Here is a 25,201-nt window from a genome sequence, read left to right on the forward strand (position 1 = left end):
TGCCCACACAAAACAATGGCTAGTAATGGCAACCGTATCCCTACACTACTTTTCTCCTGCAATCAAATCCTCGTTGGTATTTACCATGTGACCTCTACAAACCCACCCAATTCTCAGAACTTGATGCAGGTACTTATTTACCCTTTTGACAAATAGGGAAACCGAGTCACAGAATGACCAAGTAACTTACTAGTAGATGGTGAGGTCAGAATTTGGACAAGGAGATCTGGCTCTTGAGGTCTTGGTCTCATGGGTTCTGTCCACGCTGTAGGCAGAAGAGCAGAGGGACTGTAGGTCGGTCTGCCACCAGTGGTGACTGCTGTCTCTGTGGCTCCCAAGTTCTAAGCCTGAAATTTCCTGCCCTGTTCTAGTGTAAACATAATGTGAGCAATCACCAGGGTTATTGCAGAGACACTCGGAAACTGGATTTCAACTGAAATAAAGCACCACAGGGAGAAAGCTGATTCATGATAGGGATAGAAGCAGCTGGTTCTGACTGCTGTTTACAAGCTTCAGTGAGGAGGGCTGAAGAAAATCAAGATGGGAAACTGAGTCTGTAGGGACATGGGTAGAGACTCTGGGGCTGAGGAGCTGGCTCAGCGGGTACAGTGCTTGCTGGGTTCTGGTGAAAAGCAGGCACAGTGCTGAGGCTGGTGGAGATAGGCAGTTCCCAACGCTCAGGAGCTAGGCCATCTAGCTAAAATAGTGAGCTCCAGGTTCAATGAAACAGCCTGTCTCAAAAAACATTAGGGGTGAAGTGATAGAGGAAGACTGTGATGTTGACTTCTGGCCTCCACACACACATGAGTAAGTGTGCCTGCATGTTCACGTCTGCATGGGTACATGAGTACACACATGCATGCGCACACAAGCACACAGAGGCATGGGGACTCAGAAGCAGGAAGCTTTGAGCTAGGGTTTTCCGCCTGAAACAGGTCTGGAATCACCTTTTAAGGTCCCTAAGCTTGGGGACACTGCAGTAGTTTAACATCAACGTCCTTTTATGCTCTCCGACATCTGCTGTAGCATTTCAGATTCGAGAAGAATGTCCTCATTCTGCCTCTACACCCGGCCCTGTCGCCTCTGCTCACAGGACCTGCCTAAATTCGGAAATTGCTTCCTTCGGAAATCCCTCTAAATCCAGGTTCCCGACTCAGGGCTCCAAATGCCTTCTGCTAATGACTCAGTGGCAGCTCTCCACCTTTCCTTCCTCCCTTCCGAGCAATTTAATCATCACTGTCCCCGAACATTGTTTACTTAGTCATGGCAACAGAGCCATTTCATAGGCCAATTAGCAACACAGACACGATAGACATTCTGGCTGTGTGAGGCGAATTTATGAGATTCTAGCATAAACGTTTGACTGATTTCCATGCAGCTCCTAAAACTCGGCTGATGAGGGTGTGGCAGCCAAAGGAAGACTCCATCACATGCATTTGCAAACCCACTTGTAAGGCAATCATGAGGGGTGAGAATGCCGCTCTCTTGGTCTCCTTTAAAGTAGCCTATGAAATAAGGATGTATGGGGAGGGAGTCCTTTGAGAGAGGAGGACTTTCCAGGAGAAACGCCTGTTCTAGAATTTCAGGACCAAGCTTCTTTTCTTGTCCCGAAAAGAGAAAAGAGAATATGAGAGAGAGAGACGAATATGCAGCTGTTAAAATTAGGTTTTTGAAAACTGAACTTATAAAATAACAAAACACTATGATAAAGACTTCAGCGCATGTGCATTCCAGCTACTGCTCTGGCTCCTTTTAAGATTTCGTAGTATTTTGCTCTTTAAATATTAGAGCTTAAAATGAGATTCGAATGAAAAGGCTACATTCAGCAAATAGTTGTAGCTGAATACTAAATTTGTTAATGGACACACACAAATATATGTATTATATAGACAAATTTATAGAGTTTTTGTACCTTTTTTTATCATTAAAAATTATCCAACCATATTTCAAATCTTCCACAATAACATGTGAAAATGCATAAATAGAAATTAGAATACAAGATTTTTTTAAGACAGGGTTTCTCTATGTAGCCCTGGCCGTCTGGAACACAGAGATCTGCCAGCCTCTGCCTCCCGAGTGCTGGGATCAAAGGCATGCTCCACCACTGGAATAGAAGATTTTAAATGTGTTCCATTCTGTGTGTGAGAAGACCAGTACATTTACCATGACTTAAACATTATATGATGTACACATGTCTTGAAATACAACACGGTAACCATATGCATGAACAATTTTTAATGTAACCAAGAGCTAAAATTTAAAAATGTAAACAAAAAATGTTCAGGCAAATTCGTTCCTGTCCTTGGTTTGAATCATAGCTTGATACTTCTCCAGTTTCCATGCACTTACATGGGCTAATAGATGCCTATTATATGGTGAGCATCCAGTGCCTAGGCAAACATGCTCTCAATGCCTCAGAAAGGAATATTTCCCAAGTAATTTACTTCCAGGAAAAGGACATGATGTCATTTATCTTACAAGAGTGCTAAACCTTCATCCAGGTGCTGAGTGGAACCAGGCAATGGGTTTGTCTAGCTGCCTGCTGGGAACCATCCCTCCTTTCCTCTCTCCACTCCCCTGTTAGAGAAGCCCAGCGACGGTGAACAAACCTCTCACTCCAGATCTTAGTTTGCCCTGAGAGTCAGTGAGTTCATAGGAGCACAAACAACATACAGCTTTGATAGGGTATAAATTCCACATGATCCACGTATAAAATGTAGCAGCATCTCTACTTGTATGAAACACCCAGAACAGGCAAATCCATCAAGACAACAAGTGGATTGGTGAGTGTGGAGTGAGGGGTGGGGTATGATTGCCTGGTGGGTGCAGTCGAAAGTTTTCTCCAGTCCCACCCTGCCCCGAGTTCCTGCAGCCTGCTTATAAAATAATCACTCAGAAACTTATATTAATTATAACTGCTTGGCCATTAGCTCAAGCTTATTACTGACTAGCTCTTATACTTAAATTAACCCATAATTCTTACCTATATTTAGCCACGCGGCTTGGTACTTTTTCTCAGTTCTGCCTTGTCATCTTGCTTCCTCTGTGTCTGGCTGGCAACTCCTGACTCTGCCCTTCCTCTTCCTGTCTCTCTCCTGGATTTCCTGCCTGGCTATAACCTGACTCACTATAGGCCAGAGTAGCTTCTTTCTTAACCAATGGGAACAACATATATTCACAGCATACAGAAAGACATCCCACAGTAGGTGGGTACCAGGCTCCCTTTGGGGGAGGTGGCCATGTTCTGGAATTAGATTGCGACTTTGGAAGCACAACGTTGAGGATGTGCTAAATGCCACTGAGGCATACACTTCACATAGATTAATTTATGCTTTGCAAACTTGTGCAGGCTGGTGATACAAGGATATAGATGCTTGGTGAGGGGTCTACTGCCTGGTTTGGGTCTCCACTTTGCTCTTTCCCTTTCTGAAATGGCAAACCATGGGGACAAAGTAGACAACTGCCTAGACATTGTGGGACTGAAATGGAATCCCAGCAGGCATCTCATGTCAGAATTCTTCCTAGATCTCTTTTTCTCCATTATCAGGGTCTACCTGAGCTGTGGTTCCAAACCTTGCATTCTGGATTCTCCTGGTGTGTGTGTGTGTGTGTGTGTGTGTGCGCGCACACACATCATTTGATTAAAAAAGAGCCAAGGGGCTTTAAGAACTGTTGATCTAGCTCTTTGAATCCTCAGATGTCCCTTTAAATGTCCCCATTACTACCTGAGGGCCTTCTGACCTTGTATTCCCAATCTTAGCCCTGTGTGTGGCCAAATAGCTTCCATGCACTCATTCCAACAAGGTGGTTTAAGGTCACTATTTGTATTCCTTTGTTTTCTTGTCTGTCTCCTCTAGAAGGTGGCCTTGGTGGGAGCCAGATAAAGGCTCTCCTCCACTATTGAGGTCCTGCCTTGGCAACATGCTAGTGAGACCACAGAGAAGCCAACCATCCTGGTCTTGGCATCCACTGGGAGAAACAGAGTCACACACTGACAGGAATGCATACTGCCCTCAGGTTCAAGCTGTCACTGGGAAAGTGGGACAAAGTTTTTCAGAAGAAATAACTCCCAAGCAAAGCTTGAAGTGTGAGCAGAAATTAATTTGGTGAAGAGGAGAGGGATAGATATTCAAGGCAGGAGACAGCTTTGTGTTGAGGCACAGCGGTGGGAGAGTATGGAGAGTCCAAGGAGCTAAAAGATGATGGGAGGAAGGAGAGATGGATGTGAGCTTATCGCCCAGCTAGGCACTTTCATTTTGCTCCTAAGAACCATGGGAGCTAGAGAAGACGTCAGGAGAGCAGGAAGTGGTAATTCAATCACATTTGCACCCGAGGAGCGTCTCTGCAGGAGGAAATGCCAAGGGAAGGACTTCCTGTGCCTGGATGCGAGCTACCATTTGTTTCCTTCTCATTCTCAGCAGTCACACAGTCTGAGTGGACAAGCTGCAGGAGATTCTGGGTTCAAGTTCTTGCTCTAAATGAGGGGGTCAACCAAGAGTGAGACTTCTGTGGGCCTCTATTTCCTCATGCTCAGACGACAGTGCCAGAGTCAGTGTTCTTAAATCAACATTACACACTATGGGGCAACAGCCTTTTTAACTACCCAGAAAATGAACTTTTTTTTAAGGGTTTGGGAAGATTGTCTTGTCCTGTTTAAGTCACCGTTGGTCCTCTAACATTTTGATTTAAGGGATGACAGTTTGTCTTTCTTCCTGACCTCAGAAAGTGTTCACCTTAGGCCTTCCCTTTGGGATTTTGAATCTGGAGAGAGTAGCATGTGGTTTAGAACAGGTGGCATTGGGTTTGTGCGGGTGGTAGAAGCTGAGTGTGGTGGAGAAGCCTGAAATCCAAACCTTGGGAGGCTAGAAAAGACCAGAAGTTCAAGTCAGCCTTGAGCTACAGCAAACTTGAGAGAAGCCTGGGTTACACAGGACCCTGTCTCAAACAATCCTCCCTCTAAACTAACTACAGTAGTTGCTATATCTATGTTTATCTTATCAAAGACTCCTGTGGATGCCTGAAAGCACAGCTCTGCTGTCTATGTTTTTCATAGATGGTACACAAACACACACACACACACACACACACACACACACACACATGCACGCACACACACGCACACATGCACACACACACACACATGCACACACACACACACATGCACACGCATGCACACACACACATGCTCATGTGTGCACGCGTGCAAGCACTAGAGTTTAAAAGAAAGCACACTGAGAGCTTATCAATAACCAATAACAAAATAGAACATTAAAACATTTAAAAGCATTTATTGATTTTTATTTTATGTTTGTGAATGCTTTGCCTGCATGTATGTGCACCATGTACATGTCTGGTGCCCATGGAGGTCACAAGAGGACATTGGATCCCCTGGAACTGGAGTTGGATAGTTGTGAGTACCATGTGTTCCGGGAACTGAATCCTCCCTCACCTGGAACTGGGGTCATGAATGTTTGTGAGCAGCCATGTGTGTGTGGGGAAGTGAACCTGGGTCCTCTGCAAGGACACCAAGTGTTCTTCTTCACACCAAACCCTCTCACCAGGGCCAAATGAGGACAATTTTAATCACCTTTAATCATCATAAGATGTGAGCATGCTGTCCCTGGTTCTCAACTGTGGCTCCACACGCCATGTTGGTACTTTTCCTTGTGAGGGTGTGAGATGGAACCACCGTAGAGACGACAAGATAAATGAGAAACATTGGGGCCCAGTGTTAGGCTACTGACCTTCTGAGGATCCCTCAGAAGAAGAATGATGGAGAAGTATGCTGGGGTCTCCCAACTTTGAAGTGTACACAGAATAGGAACTCTGATTTACAGAGTGTCTTACATTCATAGCAGCCAAGGCAGCCATCTTGCAACTTGTCAACAAAGAAAGAAAAATGTAAACAAAATCCAAGCCCTCCAGCATGGTTGGGAGTCCTGTCTGGGGAGGAGAATCAGGAAAACAGACTTCCTGTGCCTCACACCTTCTTGTCTCCTACTCAGCAGACTCAAAATCTTTTCTCTCCTTTGCACAAAGCAGTTGCTGTTCGAAGGCAGGAAACCACAGCTGGATGGTGTGGTTTTCCCACCACAGAGAAAGAAGCTGGCAAACGGGGCGTGCAGTAATGATTTTCTTTGGACTAATTATGTTTAGAAGCATTCCAAATGCAGCAAACCTTTATCTATAAGATGACAAGACACAACAAAACAAACACATCCCTAAAGGGGGAATGAAAGGCACTGTGCTTGCTCTTCCCTCCATATTTCATCCCTTCAGAACTTTTCATGCATTGTCTCTCAAATGATCCACACCTGTACTAGCTGCATGAGGTCATGCCTGCTCCCCAGCCTCACCCCCTGCTCCCCAGCCTCACCCCCTGCTCCCCAGCCTCACCCCCTGCTCCCCAGCCTCACCCCTGCTCCCCAGCCTCACCCCCTGCTCCCCAGCCTCACCCCCTGCTCCCCAGCCTCACCCCCTGCTCCCCAGCCTCACCCCCTGCTCCCCAGCCTCACCCCCTGCTCCCCAGCCCCCAGCCCCTGCTCCTGTCCTCACCTGGCCTCTAGCCTGGTTTCTCTACTGAGGGAGCATACTCAGCACTCTCTGTCCTCAGGGCTCCACACTTCTCATTCTTTTCTTTTCATGGATCTTGGAGACTACATTCCCATCCATCAGACTCTCTAAATACCCATGCCTCTGTGACCACCTACTCAAAATGGTGCCACTTCTCTCTCCATCCTGAGTCTCTATTCCAGCGACTCGCTGTACTTTTTCCTACATCGGATTTCTAGTATCTGAAATTGCCTCATTTGGTTTGACTTCATGTGCTCTCCCTAGATTTTTTTCCTCTGTCTTGCTCACAGCCACCTCTGAAGCACGTAGAGGGGTGGCTTGCCCTGCAGGAGATACTGAGCAGTGTTTGTCAGAAGAATGGAAAGATTACACACGCTACAACCTTTTCAGGTGGAGTGCAAGGGTCAGTTACATCCTTCTAAAGATCCCCAGGAGTGTACCTATAGTTGAGCAGGTTGGGTCTATGACTGCTCTTTCACACACACACACACACACACACACACACACACACACACACACACACACTCACACACACTCACACACACACACACTAGCTTCATGGAGAGCCATCCATAAGAGGTTGTGAGGCAAGAGTTTACAGGAACTCACTAGAACTTTAGGTTTCTGTTGCTCCTAAGCCTTTTAACAGTCATTTTGCTGGGATTTAGGAAGCAGAATTTTATTTTTTTTTCTGGGTTGGATATTGTCAGGATGCAGGAACAATCCCATGGATGTTCTGAATACACCTCCTAAGTAGGTCAGGAAGACTAGACCTAGAAACAAACTATCAGCAGTTGATAAGGTGGCAGCAGCCGCTCATACTGCCAGGACAGGGCATGCTCTCTGCTCATGCAGTGACTCATTGGCAGTACCTAGACAAGATTACTGCAAGGTTGTGGTTTGTATTTCTCATCTTCAGTTATAGCCTTGGTGGTATTGCTGTACTGTGCCACCACACTGAGTGGATACTGCAGAGGACTAGCTGGGGGTGTTGGGCCAGTTTCTGGATCTCCTGGTCTGCTTTCACTGTTCTCACAGGTGTCTCCAGAATGAAGCCCAGTGTCAGAGACCATAGAACTAAGGAACAGTCATTCCTCTGGCTCGCTGGTGTGGTCCCACCCCTCTAATGTAGGATTTATTCAAGGGTGGTCACTGAACCCAGACAGCGGAGGCCGAGGAGGAAACCAGTACACTGTGGTTCAGTCTCAGGTGGGGTGTTACTTTGGAAGGCTGTGGGACCTTTAAGAGGCGGAGTCTTGCTGGAGGAAGTGGGTCATAGGGTGCAGGCCCTGAGGTTATCTTACAGCCCAGCCTCTTTTCCTGTCTAGTTCACAGTAGGCCAAAGGGAAGAGGGCTCATAGTGCAACTCCAAGTGACGCACGTATGTTACAGTGGGAATGGATGCTAGAGTTCAAATGGAATGCGAGGTTTGCAACAGTGAAGCCAGGAACACCGAGTACGAGAGACAGAGACACGTGTAGCTAGAACAGTCAGGAGGACTTGATAAGACTCAGGCAGACAAGCCACGAGGAACAAGACCAGCCTTGGTAATCTGGTTAGATAGCTTCCATGAGACACCAGACTATCTATCTGGTAGACAAGAAACAGACACTTGCTGCCACTTCTTGGTAGCTGCGAGGGCAGAGGGACCTTAGAAGAATGTGCATTTTAGGACATCCGCAGGGTAATGCTGAGAGCTCTGCTTGTTCTTTTTACTAAACGTATCTTGGGAGCCTGCCTCATTTTCCCTTAATTTCTTACTGTTCTGTGTATCTCTTAATAAAGTTTACCTTCTTACTCCTTCAAGTGTCTGCATCTTTAATCTTTATTGGCATAAGACAATGACCCTGGGCTGGCTGCCTCAGGTGGACATTTGGTGATGTTAAGTGTCTGGTACCTTAAGCCCCTGGGTCAAGCCCCACTGGCTGAGAAAGGCTGTTGTTCCTAAGGCTTGCAAGAATCTCACGCACTCTTACCACCAACCCTTCCCCACCAAAATGGACTCTATTCCCATCTAACCATCAGTCAGAATAAAACTTTGGCTTCTTAAGTCGCTGCTTGTCAAGCGTTTTATCACAATGACTAGAAAAGAAAAGTAATACATAGCTTTCTTCCAGAAGCCAACTAAAAAGTGCCCCCATTTTGTCCAAGAATAAACAGCATCTCATCCCAAGGTCACAGATGCCTAAGTTTCAAATGGAGGTGGCAGCATTTCTCATATCCTGATTAATAAGGTTCCCAAGATCTGGTATCACAAAGGCCGTGTTCAGAAGTCCATCGGAGCTTCTGGTCTATGTGTTTCCCCCAGACATCTACATCATGGTGCAACTTCAAGTGACGCACATATATTATAGTGTTAAGCCTTCCCTCCCTGAATCACTCTGTTGGTGTCCCCGTTGCAATGTAGCTAATCTGTTTATACTCGTCCCTCTGAGGAGACTGTCTCCCTTGTGTTTGTAACCCCAGAACTTAGCAAAGAACTTGGCACATCCTGGGCTCTCTATAAATACCAAGCGAGTTTAAAATGGAGCATTATTTCCTGGCTTGAGTTCACCTCTCAATGGGTTTATTGATTCTGCACTGTGAGCCAGGCGGACAGTAAGAAAGGAAGGATCCTCATCTTTAAGGAATTTGTATTCCTGCTCAACAGTCCGGGATCCATAATAGCAGCTGACAATGACCGGGCACAGGCGTTGAGCCAGTAGTTTACACACATCTGTGATTCTACCACTCCTGAAGCCACACAGCTGTCAGGGGCTGTGATCCCAGTTGCACGTGCCCAACAGTTAGGTTGAACGCGACCATGGACATTCGCAGCTCTGCCTTAAATCAGAAAGCCGGGTGAGCCTCTAGTTTCAGGTCTGGTAGACACTGATTTTGAGGAAGACGTGGGTCTGACCAACCTGGGGGTGGGGGAAGTGGGTTTTCTAGGGGATGAGGTTGTGGGGACGGAGCTGTCTCTGCTTTCTTGGAAAGCAGGAAAGGTTCGGGTTTCCGTCTTCAGATTTGAACACCGTTTAGTCTGTCAACCTTAGCCTTACTAGACAGGCATCCACAATGTTCAAAGCAGATGTTCCCTGTCACGCCCTCTCCTCTACACATCCTGAGGACAGAGAGGGGAGGGGAGGAAAGAAAGGGGAAGGCGCAGCGGAGGGAGGGCAGGCTGGTGAGCATCCCAGGCTTAGTGAACCTGCTGAGGACCACGCCCTCGGCCTCAACCTGGTACCCCAAACCCCACTTTAAACTCCCGCCCCCTCTGAGCCACCACCAATGCCCGGCCGAGGAGCGCGCAGGAGGCTGCGGATTGGTGAACACGGCGGTTGCCGCGGTGACGGGTGGGTCCGTGGGGGTCCCCGCGCAGGGCGGGGCTAGGGCTGTCCCTGGTCCCCGGCGCCTCCTCTGTCTGGGTCTCCGCCTCCGGGACCTGCGGCGGCGGTGAGGTCCGGAGCGCGGCTTCCCCGCGGGCGGGCGGCGCGATGGGTTGCGGGAACTCCACGGCCACCAGCGGGGGCGCGGGCCGAGGTAAGCGGGGCGGCGGGGCGTGGGTCCCGCGGGAGAGGCGGCCGCAGCGGGGGGCGCACGGGTGCCTTGCCCCAGCCCCATTTTCCAGACTGGAGCGTTTCCCTTGCTTCTGGAAAGACCGAGAGGGAGCCGGTGCCCCATGCGGGGGCGGTCATTCCCGAATTCAGCGAGGACTGTCGCCTGGGTCCTGCAACCGAACTCTGCACCCTTCTGGGGACCTGTCTCGGGTCCCTGGTCTCCCCTTTCCCTGGCGCGCCTCCAGGCTATGCCCCCGACCCCTTGGCTCCCCGACCCTGCACCTGGAAAAGTGCAGCTGAGCGAGTCAGGACTTTTCTGGGGATGGGGGTGGGGCCGAGTGCCAGTGGCTCCAGAAAAGCATCCTGTGGGTCTGCTTGCTTAAGATCCATCCACCGGGCTGCGCGCTTAGGCTCCCACTGAGAAGCTACCTAGCTAGGTGCTCCGATTCGAGTGACAGAGCTTCGGCATACATATATATATATACTGATATATTTTCATGTATCCAAACTTGTCTATGCACTGCTTCATTTCGATGATTGGCAGGGCAGGGCTTCGAGATTCCCTGGCTAAGCCAGGCTTTGTATCAAGTGACTTACTGTAAGATTCAGTACTCTGATTAAACTAGCCAATGTTGGCTTTGTTTAGAGGTATTCTCTGCTGACGTATTTTAGCGTGTTTTTGGACAGGATTCCCTGGCTTCTCTAGCTGAATTCAGTTATGCCACAGTCCACCCTAACCAGCAAGTGCAAACAGTGCTCCGACCCTGCACTGTTCATCAAGCTGATGAGGATGCCCTGCTAATGACTTTGAAACCTTGAGGCTGCCAGTTCCCTTAGTCAAGGCCTTGAGACTTGGCAGTTATTATTATTATTATTATTATTATTATTATTATTATTACTATTTTCGTTGATTGAAGAACTCAGACTTGAACTCAAGGTCTGATATTGCACATGTTGGGCAGGGCTTTGATGATGGAGCTGTTATTCCCTGTATTGCTTTTTATTTTGTGATAGGGTCTCACCAAGTTGTCCAGACTTGCCCTGAACTCATTTTGCTGTGCAGGTTGGCTTTTAACTTGCAGTTCTCCTGGACCAGCTTTTCATGAGCCAGGATGAAAGGCCTACAAAAGCCAGCCTGGCTAAACTTTCAGCATTTGTAGTATGGGAGCCAGCATGGAAATCTGCCCAGATCATTGACCAAATTTGGTCTATCCTTTTTGGCTGTCGGTGCCATACTTGTGGACCGTTTCAAGAGCCACAACTAAGACACTTGAAAGTCTAGACCCAGGAAAGTTATCTGTCCCGTGTGGCCTTCACTGTCTTGAGTTAAGGTCTGCCTCTGTGTTATGCAGACAGCCACTGGGAAGCCAGTCTTAGATTTCCTACAGCAGTGACTCAGCTTAGTGTCATATGCGGATGAGAGCAGGATTCGAGCCAGGAGTGGCTGAGCTTCCTTGCAAGGTGGAAGTCAGTAAAGTGTCACAACCTCAACAATTGTGTATGTCCAGGTCCCATACAAACCTATTGCATATGTGCTAGGCTGGGGAAAAATGGTTGAGAATGTTAAAAAACAAGCAACAACAACAACAACAACAACAAAACCCACACAAAAACTGGAAGAAGGATCCATAACAGATTTCCTTAAAGGTGGGGCAAGTTAAGTGCATTACATTTTTTTTTAAAAAATTTGTTTTTATTTTTATTCATGTGTCTGTGAGTCTGTGTCTGTGCTATGTGCATGCAGGTGCCTGAGAAACCACAAGAGGGCACCACACTCCCCGGAACTTTAGATACAAGCTGTTGTGAGCCACCATGTTGGTGCTGGGAGCCAAACTTGGGTCCTCTGCAAGACCAGTAATGCTCCTAACTTCCCTGTGTTTTTACATTTTCATTAACAGACCCCTTGCCAAATTTTTGGGGTAGAGGGAGAAATATCATTGTTAAGTGAAAACTGGACCCATGATTAGGTGCAAATTGCATTTCAGTGGCAGTGTGGCCAAGCAGTCTAGAAATTGTATTCGGGGCCGAAGATGTAGCTCAGCTGAGAGTGCCTGCCTAGCCCACACAGAGCCCTGGGGTCTATCTTCAGCATAAACTGAGCATGGGGTGTGGGTCTGTGAAGCAGGAGGATCAGAAGTTCAAGGTCATCTCAGTTGACCCTCACTTTGTAGTGGGTTCAAGCTATCTTAAAAACAAACAAACGCGCCCCCCCCCAACCCCAACAAACCATGAATCCTGTTTCTTCTGCCAGTGTTGGCAATCTGTGCCTGTAATCCTGTACTCAGGAGACCGGGGCAGGAGGTTCGCTCCAAGTTCATGGCCAGCCTGGTCTATATGAGGAGTTCCAGGCAGCCAGAACTGTATCTTAAGAAAAAAAGAATACTATTTCTGGGGAGGGGGTGTGATTCTCTTTATAAATATTCGATTGTTTTTTTTTTTCTTTTTGAATAGATCTCTTGTTGGGTAAAGGAAAATATAGTTACATTGAAAAAAAAAATCCCTCAAAGTGCATGTCCTTAACGATCGCTTTTGTTTGTGAAGGACGAGCATGCGAGAGCATGCTGTTCTCTGGCTTGCTCTTCACTGAAAATTACTTTATGTTCAGAGAGAGCAGGGTAGGGCGTACACGCTGTTCACGGGCAAGGAAGGCACCGTGAGTGGGTGTGTCTGCATCATCTCTAAGCAGGCTCTGCCCTTGGCTTTGAGAAGTTGTTCCCAAGTAACCCCCAGCCTGTGTGTCCAGCTGGCTAGTTTCAGGATTCGGTCATTGTTATTTTCTGTCTGTCAGCTGGTGGTAGGGATTTGAGTTTCTGAAAGGAAATGCATCAAGATGAGAGCTGGAAAGGCAGGGAGGAATGCCATAACACAGAGATAAATCGGTCCCAACCGTGAGCTGTGACTTTGGTGTCACAGTCCCTAATGACCAGGCTGCGAACCTGTCCCAAGCCTGTGAGATTCGGTGAATAGATGATGATGTCCCAGACCTCTAGGTATGAACAGAGCACAGCTTCTAAAATGTCCCAGAAATCCTGCTTTCAATATTTCATGCTTTTCAGGAGCCACTGAAAACAGTTAAATAATTGAAAAGGCAGAGAGAGGTGAAGGAGCGCTGGTGACCTTGGACCCGGGGAGTCAGGCTCACTTGGCTTTGATGCTCTTCCTGAGCCCTGGTTCCTTTATCTATATTGTTGGGGATAATTGGATGTACCCTGTGTCCTAGGGCCAGTGTGAAACTCAAATCAGATAATGGAGGGAAACACTGTAAAATGAGATTATTATACTGCAGTAAAAAGTTATTAGTATGTTGAAAAGAAGATGGCTTCTGTGAATATTTTTCTAAAAGAAAATGACAAATCTACTTTTGTCTCAACAGGCCTGAAATCACCATTATAAACATCATTATAATTTTTTTTTAGACAGTCCCACCATGTATCTCTGGCTCACTTGAAACTTTGAACTTGTTATGTTCATCGGGCTAGCCTCGAACAAATCCTATTTTATTCCCTACATATTCAGGCAGATCCAGATAACTATTTCTCTTTTCTGGAAGCTATCTGGACCATCGCTTTTCTTGGCCGTGGCCTAGTGAACTTAGCTTATATAACAGATTGGTATGTCGCCATGAAGAAGGACACACATCGCAGCCTCTTCACGGTTCAGGTTCCCCTGCGGCCTTGACTTCAAGCTTACCCGTGGTCCACGTCTCTGTGCAGAGTGCTCTGCCGTAGACTTTAGGATGGGGTAGGGCAGCCAGCAAGAGAGGATTGGAGAATGGAGTCAAGCTTTCTGGCTGTTGAGGGGCTAAACATGGAGGCTTAGTGTGAGAGAGCAATTGCAGAGCAGTGTACAGTAGAATACATGGAGAAGATCCGCATTTGGGGCTCACCAGAGAAGGCTTCCTGGAGGAGGCTTGAGCTGTCGATGCAGATGTGAGACCCTTTTCAGCCTGGGGAGCTCTGTATTTTAAGGGCATTTTTGGTTTGTTTTTCATTTTCCTTTGTAGTGCTGTCCATCCCACTCGGGACATTGTTCATTTGTACCCGCTAGACCAGCACTGTACCAACCACCACTTTGCGGAGTTATCTATTTGCTTATTTGATTGTGGATCCCCTCATTCTCTTGCCTTAGTCTCCACATGCTGAGTTCCAGAATTTCCCCATTCCTCTCAGGCACAGCTCATCTTAACGTTTTGGTAGGAGCACTTTCTCCCTGCAGGAATTTGATTTTTCTCAATGCGGAGCTATAGAAGGCAGATGCTTATGTTTTCTGTTTTGTGATGTTTTAGCACATGTCTCCAGAGAAACCTCTGTATGAAGTGGTCTGTCCGGAGGTGTTTGGTATTTATTCCAATACAGGGAGCTTTGGGGGTGCCCTGTCCAAGCAGCCAGGAACTCTTCCTGTGCGTTTGGCCTCCAGCTCTTCCCTCAGGAGGCAAAGACTGAAGTCCAGGGTGGTAAGTTTTAGGCCTCCTGAAGGCCTCTCCGCTGATGGAGCAAACCAAATCAGACTGAATTGGAAAGCCCAGCTTTAATGGGTAAAGCGCTCAATCTGGGGTGATCCCCCAGCCCTGCAGAGCAGAGAGGAAAGGGGACGCAAGACGGGAAGAAGCACATGTCTGTGTTCTGGGATGCCGCTTATATCCCCTGTGGGAGTGGTCTTGAGCCTCTCTGGGGGAGGAGCTGTGTTTGGCAGGCTTTGAAGGGGTGGGTTTAGGGAAAGATATGGGGAGAGGAGTTGAGGTGGATCTTCCACCAGACTGCTTCCAAACATTCCAGACTCTTTGAGTGTTAGGGATGCCAGGATGCCAGGGGTTGAGGTGGAGCTCCCACCCAAACACAGGGGTTACTCAATCTCTTTAAAAAAAATCATGGAGAGGGCCTGCACAGTGGCATATTCCTTTAATCCCAGCACTCTGGAGGCAGAGAAAGGCGAGGCAGATGGATCTCTGTGATTTTGAGGTTAGGCTGGGCTACACAGAAAGTTCTAGACCAGCCCAGGATTATATAGTGACATCTTGTCTCCAAATTAAATAAATAAATAAAAGGAAAGAAATTACACGGAGAGCTGGGGTTTGGGCTCAGCTGGTAAATGCTTGCCTTGCAATTCCCGAAACCTGAGTTCGATCCTCAGAACCCACTTAAAGAAAGCTAGAGGCTGGTGGCATGCATGACCCCAGCACTGGGGGAGAGGAGACAGTGGGGTCTCTGCTGCTTGCTGGCCTCCACTTCCCCATACCTTGTCAGTCCGGGCCAGTGAGAGATCCTGTGAATAAAGATAGATGAGTCTTGAGGAGAACCACCTGAGGTTGACTGACCTCTGACCTCCACATGCACATGTGCACTCACACATACAAGTCACGTAGGTATATCCTGTTAAGTGAGTCTTTGGAATGTAAGCAAGAAAATCCCTTTTTATGTAAGTCAGAAAAATTCTGTAAAAGTTCCAGTGGGAGCCTGGGAAGATTGCTCAGTGGTTAGAGCATTTGCCACATGAGTGTGAGAACTGGAGCCCAAATAAGAGCTGGGTGAGTGTGGCAGCCACCTGTAACTCCAGTTAGCGATTCTTCCATCATTTTCCACTTTATTTATTTATTTATTTATTTATTTATTTATTTATTTATTTATTTAATTATTTATCCATTCATTCATTCATTTATTTATTTATGTGTTTGTTTGTTTGTCTTTCGAGACAGGCTTGTTCTTTGTAGTTTGGGTGTCTGTTCTGGATCTCGCTCTGTAGACCAGGCTGGCCTCGAACTCACAGAGATCCGCCTGGCTCTGCCTCCTGAGTGCTGGGAATAAAGGTGTGTGCCACCACTGCCTGGCCCTCCACTTTATTTTTTAAGTCAAAGTTTCTCTCTGAACCTGGGGCTCACTATTTTGGCCTGGAAACCCCAATGAGCCTTTTGCCTCTGTATATGCTCCACCCCCAACAATGCTGGGGTTACAGGCGAGCTGGCTAGCCTCAGTGATAAGGTGGAGAGGAAGACACTATATCAACCATGGGCTTCCACATGCATGTGTACCCATACACATGAACATGCAAACGTGTGCATATACGTGCACACACATGCATGTGAAAAAGGTCCCAGCATTCCTAGATATCTGCAATGCTCCATTTCAGTGCAGACTAATTCTTTACCTTCTGGGCAGTTATTTTAGATGCATTTGGTGTATGACATTTGAACCAGCTGCAATTTTACCAGAGGTAGGTAATGGGCAACCATCTGGCCTTAATTCTGTGGGCAGTTTATTGTCACAATGCTTCTGATTTGTAGATGAGAGTACTCAGAAGGGGAGGAGCTTAGCAATCACCTCATTTTATCCGTGTACCTGGGGAGTTGATAGAATGCTATCAGGTCCCATTATTTAGTCCTCACACTGCCCTCAGTTAGCTAGGAATTGTGTTCCCTTTCATGTAACCACAAAGGTCTAGCCTTGGCTGGTGACAGCAGCTGGCTTGATGGTGTTGGAGCGAGGCTGCCGGTGCTTAGCATTAGCCGATGCCTGGTGGGAAATGGTAGAAGACCCTGGTGATGTCATCACAGTGGCCATTTATGTCTCACCTCACTCTCTCCTCCTGCCTCCGATGCTGAAAGGGCCGGTGGCACTTCCTTCTGCTCTGTGAGCAGCTGCACTTCATTTTCCCTGGAAAGCACGTTTTGCTGGAGAGCTGCTGTTTTGTGATCTCTTGTCTCTTGTGTTTTCCTCCCCCATGGGATATCCTCCTGAGATCCCCTTATATTTTATTCATAGCAGTATCCTTGGCTTCTAGACCAATCTCTAAACTTAAATAATTTGTATTTTAATCAAGCAATCAATTAATCAATTAATTTGTGTGTTTGTTTGTGTGTATGTGTATGTGTGCACATGTACAGATATGGTGACCAGATGTTGGGAGTCTTCCTCTATTGGTTTACACCTTACTCTCCCAACTCCCAGCCAGAGACAGGGTTTCTCTATGTAGCCCTGGCTGTTCTGGAACTCGTTCTGTAGACCAGACTGGCCTCAAACTCACAGAACTCTGCAGGCGTCAGCCTCCCGAGAGCTGGGATGAGACACGTGCACCTTACTTTTTAAGACAGTCTTCCTGAGCCTGGGGTGCAGGTTTGAACTAGACTGGCTTCCAAGAACCCTTGACCCTACTTCCCCACAAAACTGGGGTAACAGGCATGTGTTTCTGTGCCCGGATTTCTGCATGGGTCAAATTCCTTACGTTTGTGCAGCCCATCTGCCCAAACCCCTCAACCTCAAAACTTCCAATGGAATTTTTTTTTTTTAGCTTTCTAAAAATATCTATTTGAATGAATGAGTATGTTTGGGAAACAAATAAGATGGAAAATGAAGTTCTAAATTGTGTGAGCACACTGTGACTGATGAAGTAATTGGGGGAATGAGATGAAACCGTGAACAGTCAGGAAAGCCTGCTTGCCAGAGGCGGGACCTGATGGGTTTTGAACAATCTGTAAAATGTGAATAAATAGAATATGGAAGGGAGAGCACCTTTTGGCTGTGGCCTTTCTAGGGTATAGGGATCCAGAAGTCAGCCCAGGGGTTCCCACACGCTAGGCAAGAGTTTTACTGCCGAGTCCCATCTTTGGCTGGGGGGCGTCTATAGTGTCCTCCGGTGTTCTGGAGACAGAAGAAGTGGTTGTGGGTCATGTCTAGGCAGTGAGAACCTGGCTTAGACGGTTCAGTTGCTTTTGGTGATGGGACAGAAGTAGAAATGATTGGGGTGGTGTGCAGATGGAGAGGCACTGAGGCCTCATCACTAAGAGCGAGTTTTGGAGCCCCGAGGAGCCCTGCTTTTGCTGTCCTTCTGCTGTGACCTTGGCCAACCTGTCTAAGCTATCTGTGATACAGTGTCTTCACCTCTAATACAGGGAAGTAAATAACCAAGTCTTTGTAAATGAGTTCATGTTGAGAACCGAGCCTCCTCCATTGAAAGTGCTGAGTGCACTCGTTAGTGTTCTATAGGAAAGGCATTTACACTGGCATTGAAGGACAGAGAACCACAGAAAGTGTGTGCTTACAGAAGGGTAAGATTCATGCTGAGAGCATCTGGGCCAAGGCCAGGGGGTGGAGGTCCTGAGCTCAGAGCTGAAAGAGGGATGCAGATGTGGATGGAGGAGGAGGGAACAAGTAAGTAAAGCTGTTTGGGGAACAGGAAGGAGGTGCTGCCCACGGTGAGACAGAGAGGAGGGACAGAGATCTGCCTGTTCTTGGATATATACACATCAGAAATGGCAAGAATGAAGAGTGACATGGTTACCTCTGCTTGGCAGTCATCTCAGATGGGCAGAACCAGGATATTCTTCCATCACTCATGTCATCCAGAGCTGACACTGTGACCATGTGAGAGCTTCCTAAAGGTGTCCTGCTGAGTTTACCTGTCCCACTATGAGGGACTTGCTATGGAAGTTATGTTACAGCAGCTAAATGTCATTGTTTTGCCTTATCTGACTGCCTTTGGTGTGTGTGTCTGTGTGTGTGTGTGTGTGTGTGTGTGTGTGTGTGTGTGTGTGTGTGTGGTGTGGTGTGCCTGGATGCTTGAGAAAGACATCAAATACTCTGTTCTCTCATTCTCTACCTCATTCGAGTGGGTCTCTCACTGAATCTGAAGCTTGTCACCTGGGTTAGACTGGCTGTCTGGCAAGCTACAGGAATCGACCTGTCTCCAACTCCCCAGTGCTGGAGTTGAAGTCACACTTGGCCACACCCTGTTCTTATGTGGTGCTGGGAATTTGAACTCAGGTCCACATGGGTTTGTAGCAAGCTCTCTTGCCCACTACACTATTCCCCTAGTCCTGCCTTTGTTTATTTTTCTGTTTTACCAATCTAAAATTAAAGTGTTTAAGAAGGACAACCTAGAGACATGGAGTTTTTTATGAAAGTGTCTACACTCATCGACATAATTGGCTATTTCTAGGACACATTGACCTGAAATTTTCTCCTCATTATTGGAAGAAATACAGCTTATGAATCGGTATTGTTTTTACTGGCTTAAAAAAAAATTGTTTTGAACTAATGAGCTGTTGTTTTATTTCCTTTGGCCAAACTGAAAATATGACCTAGATTTAGAACCATTGCTGGTCAGAGGGACCAAATTTGAAAAAAAAATGTTAATATTAAAGAGAAAGTTTATTTTTCTGTAGATTACACAGTTCTCAGCAGGATATTTCTTTTAGAAAACAGAGTGAGACATTCTGCACTTCTTTATCTTTTCCCCAAAGTACCAAAGGTATTTGGGTTTCTTATTGCTTCTATTCTAAGAAGGTTTGTGAGGCTGTACTAGATCTTTTTCTAATGTAAAAATAAATGTATGTCATTCTCTTAGAACTGATAAGGGACTGGAGTGTGGCTCAGTGGTAGAGGTCTTGTGCTGGGGTGTGGCTCAGTGGTAGACCTCTTGTGCTGGGGTGTGGCTCAGTGGTAGACCTCTTGGGCTGGGGTGTTGCTGGGTGACAATTCTCCTGCCTGGCAATGCATGCATATGGTCTACTTTTGCTGCCCAATGCTTCATATTGAAGTGGGAGGGAAGACAAGTATTCTTTTGGCTAGTATGAGGAATTTCTCATATTAACAAGTGTGCAAATTTTAACAATATTAAGAATATTCTGGGTAGCCTGACTCATTCTTCTTCATACTTACTTTGTATGGAGGAGCCTCAAAGGGGCCTCTGCCCATTGGAACCAAGATGATATATGTTTCTTCCAGCTACCAGGCTGATATGCTATCTTGCTGGCCTAATGGTTCTCTACAAATAACATTTTGTTTGTGTCCCTGGAATGTGAGACATGTCACAGTAAATGTAGTTCCTCCAAATATGAATTTTCCTATGAATTTCTTTCTCAAAGGGAAATAATTAATTAACTAATTAATTTAGTGATACTGATGTTAATCCCACTGGTCAAGAATAAGACCACTACCACAGCTTAAAGCCAAATTTGAAGCAAGCTTTAATTAAATACTGGCCAGGTGGATGGGCTCTGGCCAGATCCATACTTAGGTTCCCAGGAAATGGCCCTGAGTCATGGTTTGCAGTGTCTTAAAGTATTTTCCATCAGGTCCAATTAGGGGCAAGTGTATATTTCCTGATACATTTCCTTCCTATGTACCTCCCACCCACATGTGATCAAGTTCATCTGGTGCAGATGGGTCAAACAAACTTGTTTAGGGGAGTGGAAACATGTGGCTTGTTATCTCCCACAAACAATAGCCTCCAGCATTTCAGGAACTATCAGTCCTTGGGCGAGGCTAACAGGTCAGAGGCTTTTTTGCTTCATGGATCTCTAAGGTACAATAATTAAAATTTAAAATGTAACTTTGACTCTCACATTCCCCACTTGAGTTGTATCCTGAGTCAAATTCTTGACTCTGTAATGGGTACCTGTTTATATTTGGATCTAATAAACATCAGCTTAATGGTACCCAGACAGGAATTATTTAGTTAAGGCATCGATGATGCAAGAGCCAACAGCAATTAGCATAAGCAGAAGGGCCAAAGGCCTTGTGATGGCTGACATCAGAGTTACTATCTAGAAGGAGCCTGGAAAGGAGAATGGGGACCAGTCAATTACTTCATGTTCAGGTCCCCTTTTATGCAATGATTTTTTTTTTTCAGTACAGCAAAATTATTTCTAATGATTTCTGAATGGTTTATATAGGAACAATTTTCTTAAAACTATACAATAACTATTTTACATAGAGCAAGTTGAGTACCCTATTATATTGTAGAACTATATCAGTTAATAAATCTATCTGTTGATAGATCTGGGTCTATTTGTTTTTAACAGGTACCTTTCCTGGTATGCCATAGGCACTATAGGTAGCTTTCCCACCCCCCCATACTAGAGAGTTTCCTTTGGAGCTAATATTCTAGCCTGTTGGGGTGAAGTACTGTCTTCTGTAACTACTTCCTGCTGAAACTAGGATGTTGTTTTCAGGGTCCAGGAAGCTGGAATGTTAGTCAGAGGTGGAGAGGGAATTCAGGCAATGAGGCATTCATCAGAAACACATGATTCTCTGACCCAGCTGAAGAGACAGGGAGAAATCACATCAGCTGGACTGGTCCACATCAGCTTTCAGCAAGTCCAGGGCTCACAGTCATTTGGAACAGGTTGTAGTCAGCAGCTGATTCCTGAATGGTGTCTGTCAGCCAAGTGGAAATCTGCTGAGAGAGATATAGACTAGGGACAGAAGTTTAAAATTTAGGAACATAAAGGAAAATATTACATTTGGAACTTTCAGGTCCATTGTTCTGGTAGTTGGGGGAAGGGAGGAGTCCCAAGACCAAGAAAGAGAGAGAAAGAGAGAGAGAGAGAGAGAGAGAGAGAGAGAGAGAGAGAGAGAGAGAGAGAGAGATCCAATCCTCAAGAATAGACAGGTGAGGAAACTCAGGCTGTACTTATCTAGAGTCCATTTGACATGTGAGAGGTGGATCCAAGTCTTATGACTTCCTCAATTCTCTGAAGCTTACATGAATTTTTCAGTTTACAAACAGACATAAAACTTTTAGATATATTAACATTACTAATATGTATTGAAATCCACATTGTAGAGAAATCAGGTAACAGGTGTCTGTAAAACATCAGGAGTAGACTCACACCTTTGAGTTCAAGCAAAAGCTATAGACTTGGGCTAAAAAGCATGAAATTTTTTCATCTGTCCAGAGATTGAGATACAGATTAGACAACAATGTCTTTAGCCTGAAGAGAAGCACCTTAAATCTATACTTAGAAGACAACCTAAAAGAATTTAAAATCTTGAGCTTGTAGGTAGTCATTGCTCCACCAGCTTATCAGAACTCCATTGATCAACACTAAAACTCTGAACTTTTGAAATCTTAGTGTAACAATAGCATAGGAAGGGGAAAGAAATATGAAACATTTCCATTTTCACATTCCTTTAATCACTTATACCTTTAGAACTTGCATTTACACACCTTAAATCATTTTCTGAGACCCTCAGAACTTAAGCTTTCATAACCTCAGACCTTTATACATCTTAAAACATTTTCTTAGACCTTCAAAACTTGAATAGACCTTTTTCTTTCCATCTAATCATTTACTAGAGACACAAGTAGTTATTACTGAGAACAGTCATTGCAAAGCATGTTCCTTCAGTGATCTGTTTATCTTTTAATATGAAGCCTGTTAGCAAGACAAACCTATCTGCCTTTTCTCAACAGGAGACCTAGTAGCTCCAGAAAAAGTAAGGCTTGATTTTTACTTATGAAATGAGCTAACAACATGGCAGCAGCCTTGGGGAAGAACCTGGTTGTCTGCTACTGCTGAGCTGACAAAGCTGTAGGTAGCCTAGCCATCAATACCATCAGAGATCCAAGAAGGATAAATTCTAGTAGAAAGTATAATCCAAATGGCCTGTATATCAATTAAGATGACAGAGACTAGTCCATTACTTAGACAGTCATCCAGGCTGCTGTGATCTCCATGGTGTTGGGGGAAGAGGCCAGGACAACATCAGTCTTCAGCCACCAGGTCCATAAGGTGAGAGTTTTTCCTGTGTAGAAGGAACATGGTGGGGACTGACCTTATTTTGTTTAGGCAAATTGTCCTGCTTGTCCACAGTTTGGGCCAGGTTCTGGCAACAGGTGTGGCATTGCGGTGTTCTTGCCCTGTGGTTAGCGTTACCAAATCCAGGTGAAATCCTCATGGCGCCACATCATCTCCTTTGGAGATCATTGGGTCACTGCTAGGAGCTGGGGTCTCTGTCATAGTAAGTTTTTCCATTAAATATTTTAAAGGCCATGTTCAGCAGATCTCTGACAAGTTTGAGGACCATTATCTATTAGTATATCTAAGCTAAACAAACCTTGCTTGTTTTTAGTTACTTGCTTTAGGCTTAACCTTGAAAACACATACAGGAAGCTAAATAAAGCTTTTTCCTGTAGTTAATTACATTAGTGCTTAGCATGACTACAAGTACAGTTCTGAACACATTAAATAAATTTGGTCATTTATAAGGTGACTATTAACTTGCATATCTTAATTATCTTTAACAGTTTATAATTATAAGTTTTTATAAGAATAGGACTTTATAGCTTTATCTCTGTTAAGCTTGAGCCTTAAAAAATAACAATTTCTGAATTTAAGTTTCTTTTAGTATCAAAATAATTAACTCATATATGCCGGGCGGTGGTGGCACATGCCTTTAATCCCAACACTCGGGAGGCAGAGGCAGGCGGATCTCTGTGAGTTTGAGGCCAGCCTGGGCTACCAAGTGAGTTCCAGGAAAGGTGCAAAGCTACACAGAGAAACTCTGTCTTGAAAAACAAACAAACAAAATAATTAACTCATATAAACACAGTGATAGACTGGGAACTTTTCTTGTTCTTTTATAGTACACTATTATAGAATAACAGTTTCTTATATGACTCAGTTTAATAAAAAAATAGCTTAAGCTTAATAAGGTTAGCAAAGATAAGGAGGCTAGACATACGTTTGTAAGTGTAAATAGACCTTAGGTAAGGAGAGACATTTCTCTGAGCCAGTGGCTCTCAACTTTCCCAATGCTTCAACCCTTCCATACAGTTCCCCATGTTGTGGTGACTCCCCCAACCACAAAATCATTCCCGTTGCTAATTCATAACTGTAGTTTTGTTACTGCTATGGGTCTCAATGCAAACATCTGACAGGCAGGTGGTCCTAGGCTACCCCTGTAAAAAGGTCTTTCAACCCCCAAAGGGTCGAGACTTATAGGTTGAGAAGCTGCTCCAAGCCCTTTGCCAGACTGCTTATATCATCATCCTACTGCATCATAAGATAGGAACATCCCAATTTCTAGTGTTTAGTATTTGGTGCTCATAGCTGTGGTCCTAATTTTTACCTTTTTAAAATTTCAAATATTAATAATATGAAACATTTTATAAACTTAAAATGTCCCATAGCCTTTAAATTTAAATATCTTAAAGCTGTTCCTTTAAAAAAAATCCAGTTTTTTATTTAAATTTTCTCTAAAACTCCAAAATTTTCTCTTAAAAAAGCTTAAATTCTCTCAACCATGTGCTCTTATAATATCAAATATAAAGTACCTTTATATACTTAAAGAAGGAGACAACAGAGCACAACCATAATCTGTATGGCAAAACCAAGCTCCAACAGTGCAAACAATTCAAAGATCAACATTTGGGATTCATTCACACCTTTTGGTTTTCTGGAGGTGCTTGGATTACCTCTTTGGCTCCACCCTCAGCAGCACACACATAGCCTACCTTCTAGGTCTCAGCCTGCTCCATTTCACTGTGGCTGGTGCTTCTGGTGACTAGCACATGGCACTAGCATTTCCAAAACTACTAAGGTCCACCATTGCAACTGTACTCTCTTTAGGAACTCTAGCCCTGCCATACCTTGGTAAGCCTTGGCTGTTCCCCATGACCCTTTCATGTCTTTAAAATCAATATCACCTGGGTGACTCTTATGTTATAAAGTCTGGCTGCCAGCACAAGGTATATTCTTGCATAAGAAAGCATTGAATTGCAGCCTTAATACCTTCTTAAACAAGCATTGTTTTTAAATTCTCTTTCATAAGCCTTGTTTTTAGGACAGGACAGAAATTATACAAAAATCCATCCTAATCCAAAATACCTTGGAGAACTGTCATTGCCTCATTGGTAGTCCACACCATGTGGTCACCTTTAATCAAGATGGTAGTGAAATCACATGACATCCATTTTCTCCAATCATAGCAAAGATGGCTGCCAGCAATGTGGCTGCCTAAAGATGGTGGCAATCCATATCTTACTTATATCCCAAAATGGAATCATGCCACATAGTTCCTTTAAGATTGCCTATGCATAGATGTATAGATTTTTAACTATTAAATCCCAGTGTTACTAGTTTTGTTAACTTTTTCCACATATTTTACAGATTTTTAACCATATCCAATAATATAAACTTATAAATCTTGATTTGTAATTGTACAGAATGTTCACATAAACCAAGTCGAATGTTTTGACTGTTCTGCTTCACTTTCTTTCCACTGTCAGAGTGTCAGGTAGATCAGCTGGCAGATCTTAAATATGCCTGGGTCTGGAGAAGGGAGAGCTATAACCCAAATCTAGAGTCAGCT

General features: G+C 45.1%; 1 protein-coding gene across 1 annotated transcript in view; it reads left to right on the forward strand.

The window, feature by feature from the left end:
- Positions 1 to 9,920: 9,920 nt before the first annotated feature.
- The window catches only part of C18H12orf75 (chromosome 18 C12orf75 homolog), a 39,859-nt gene continuing 24,578 nt past the window's right edge, over positions 9,921 to 25,201 (forward strand). Inside the window, exon 1 of the mRNA XM_037196893.1 lies at positions 9,921 to 10,095. Within this exon, the coding sequence (XP_037052788.1) occupies positions 10,050 to 10,095 (46 nt within the window). The 5' untranslated portion in view covers positions 9,921 to 10,049. The remainder of the gene's footprint in view (positions 10,096 to 25,201) is intronic.

This window comes from Peromyscus leucopus, chromosome 18, assembly GCF_004664715.2.
Source record: "Peromyscus leucopus breed LL Stock chromosome 18, UCI_PerLeu_2.1, whole genome shotgun sequence".
Lineage (NCBI taxonomy): Eukaryota > Metazoa > Chordata > Mammalia > Rodentia > Cricetidae > Peromyscus > Peromyscus leucopus.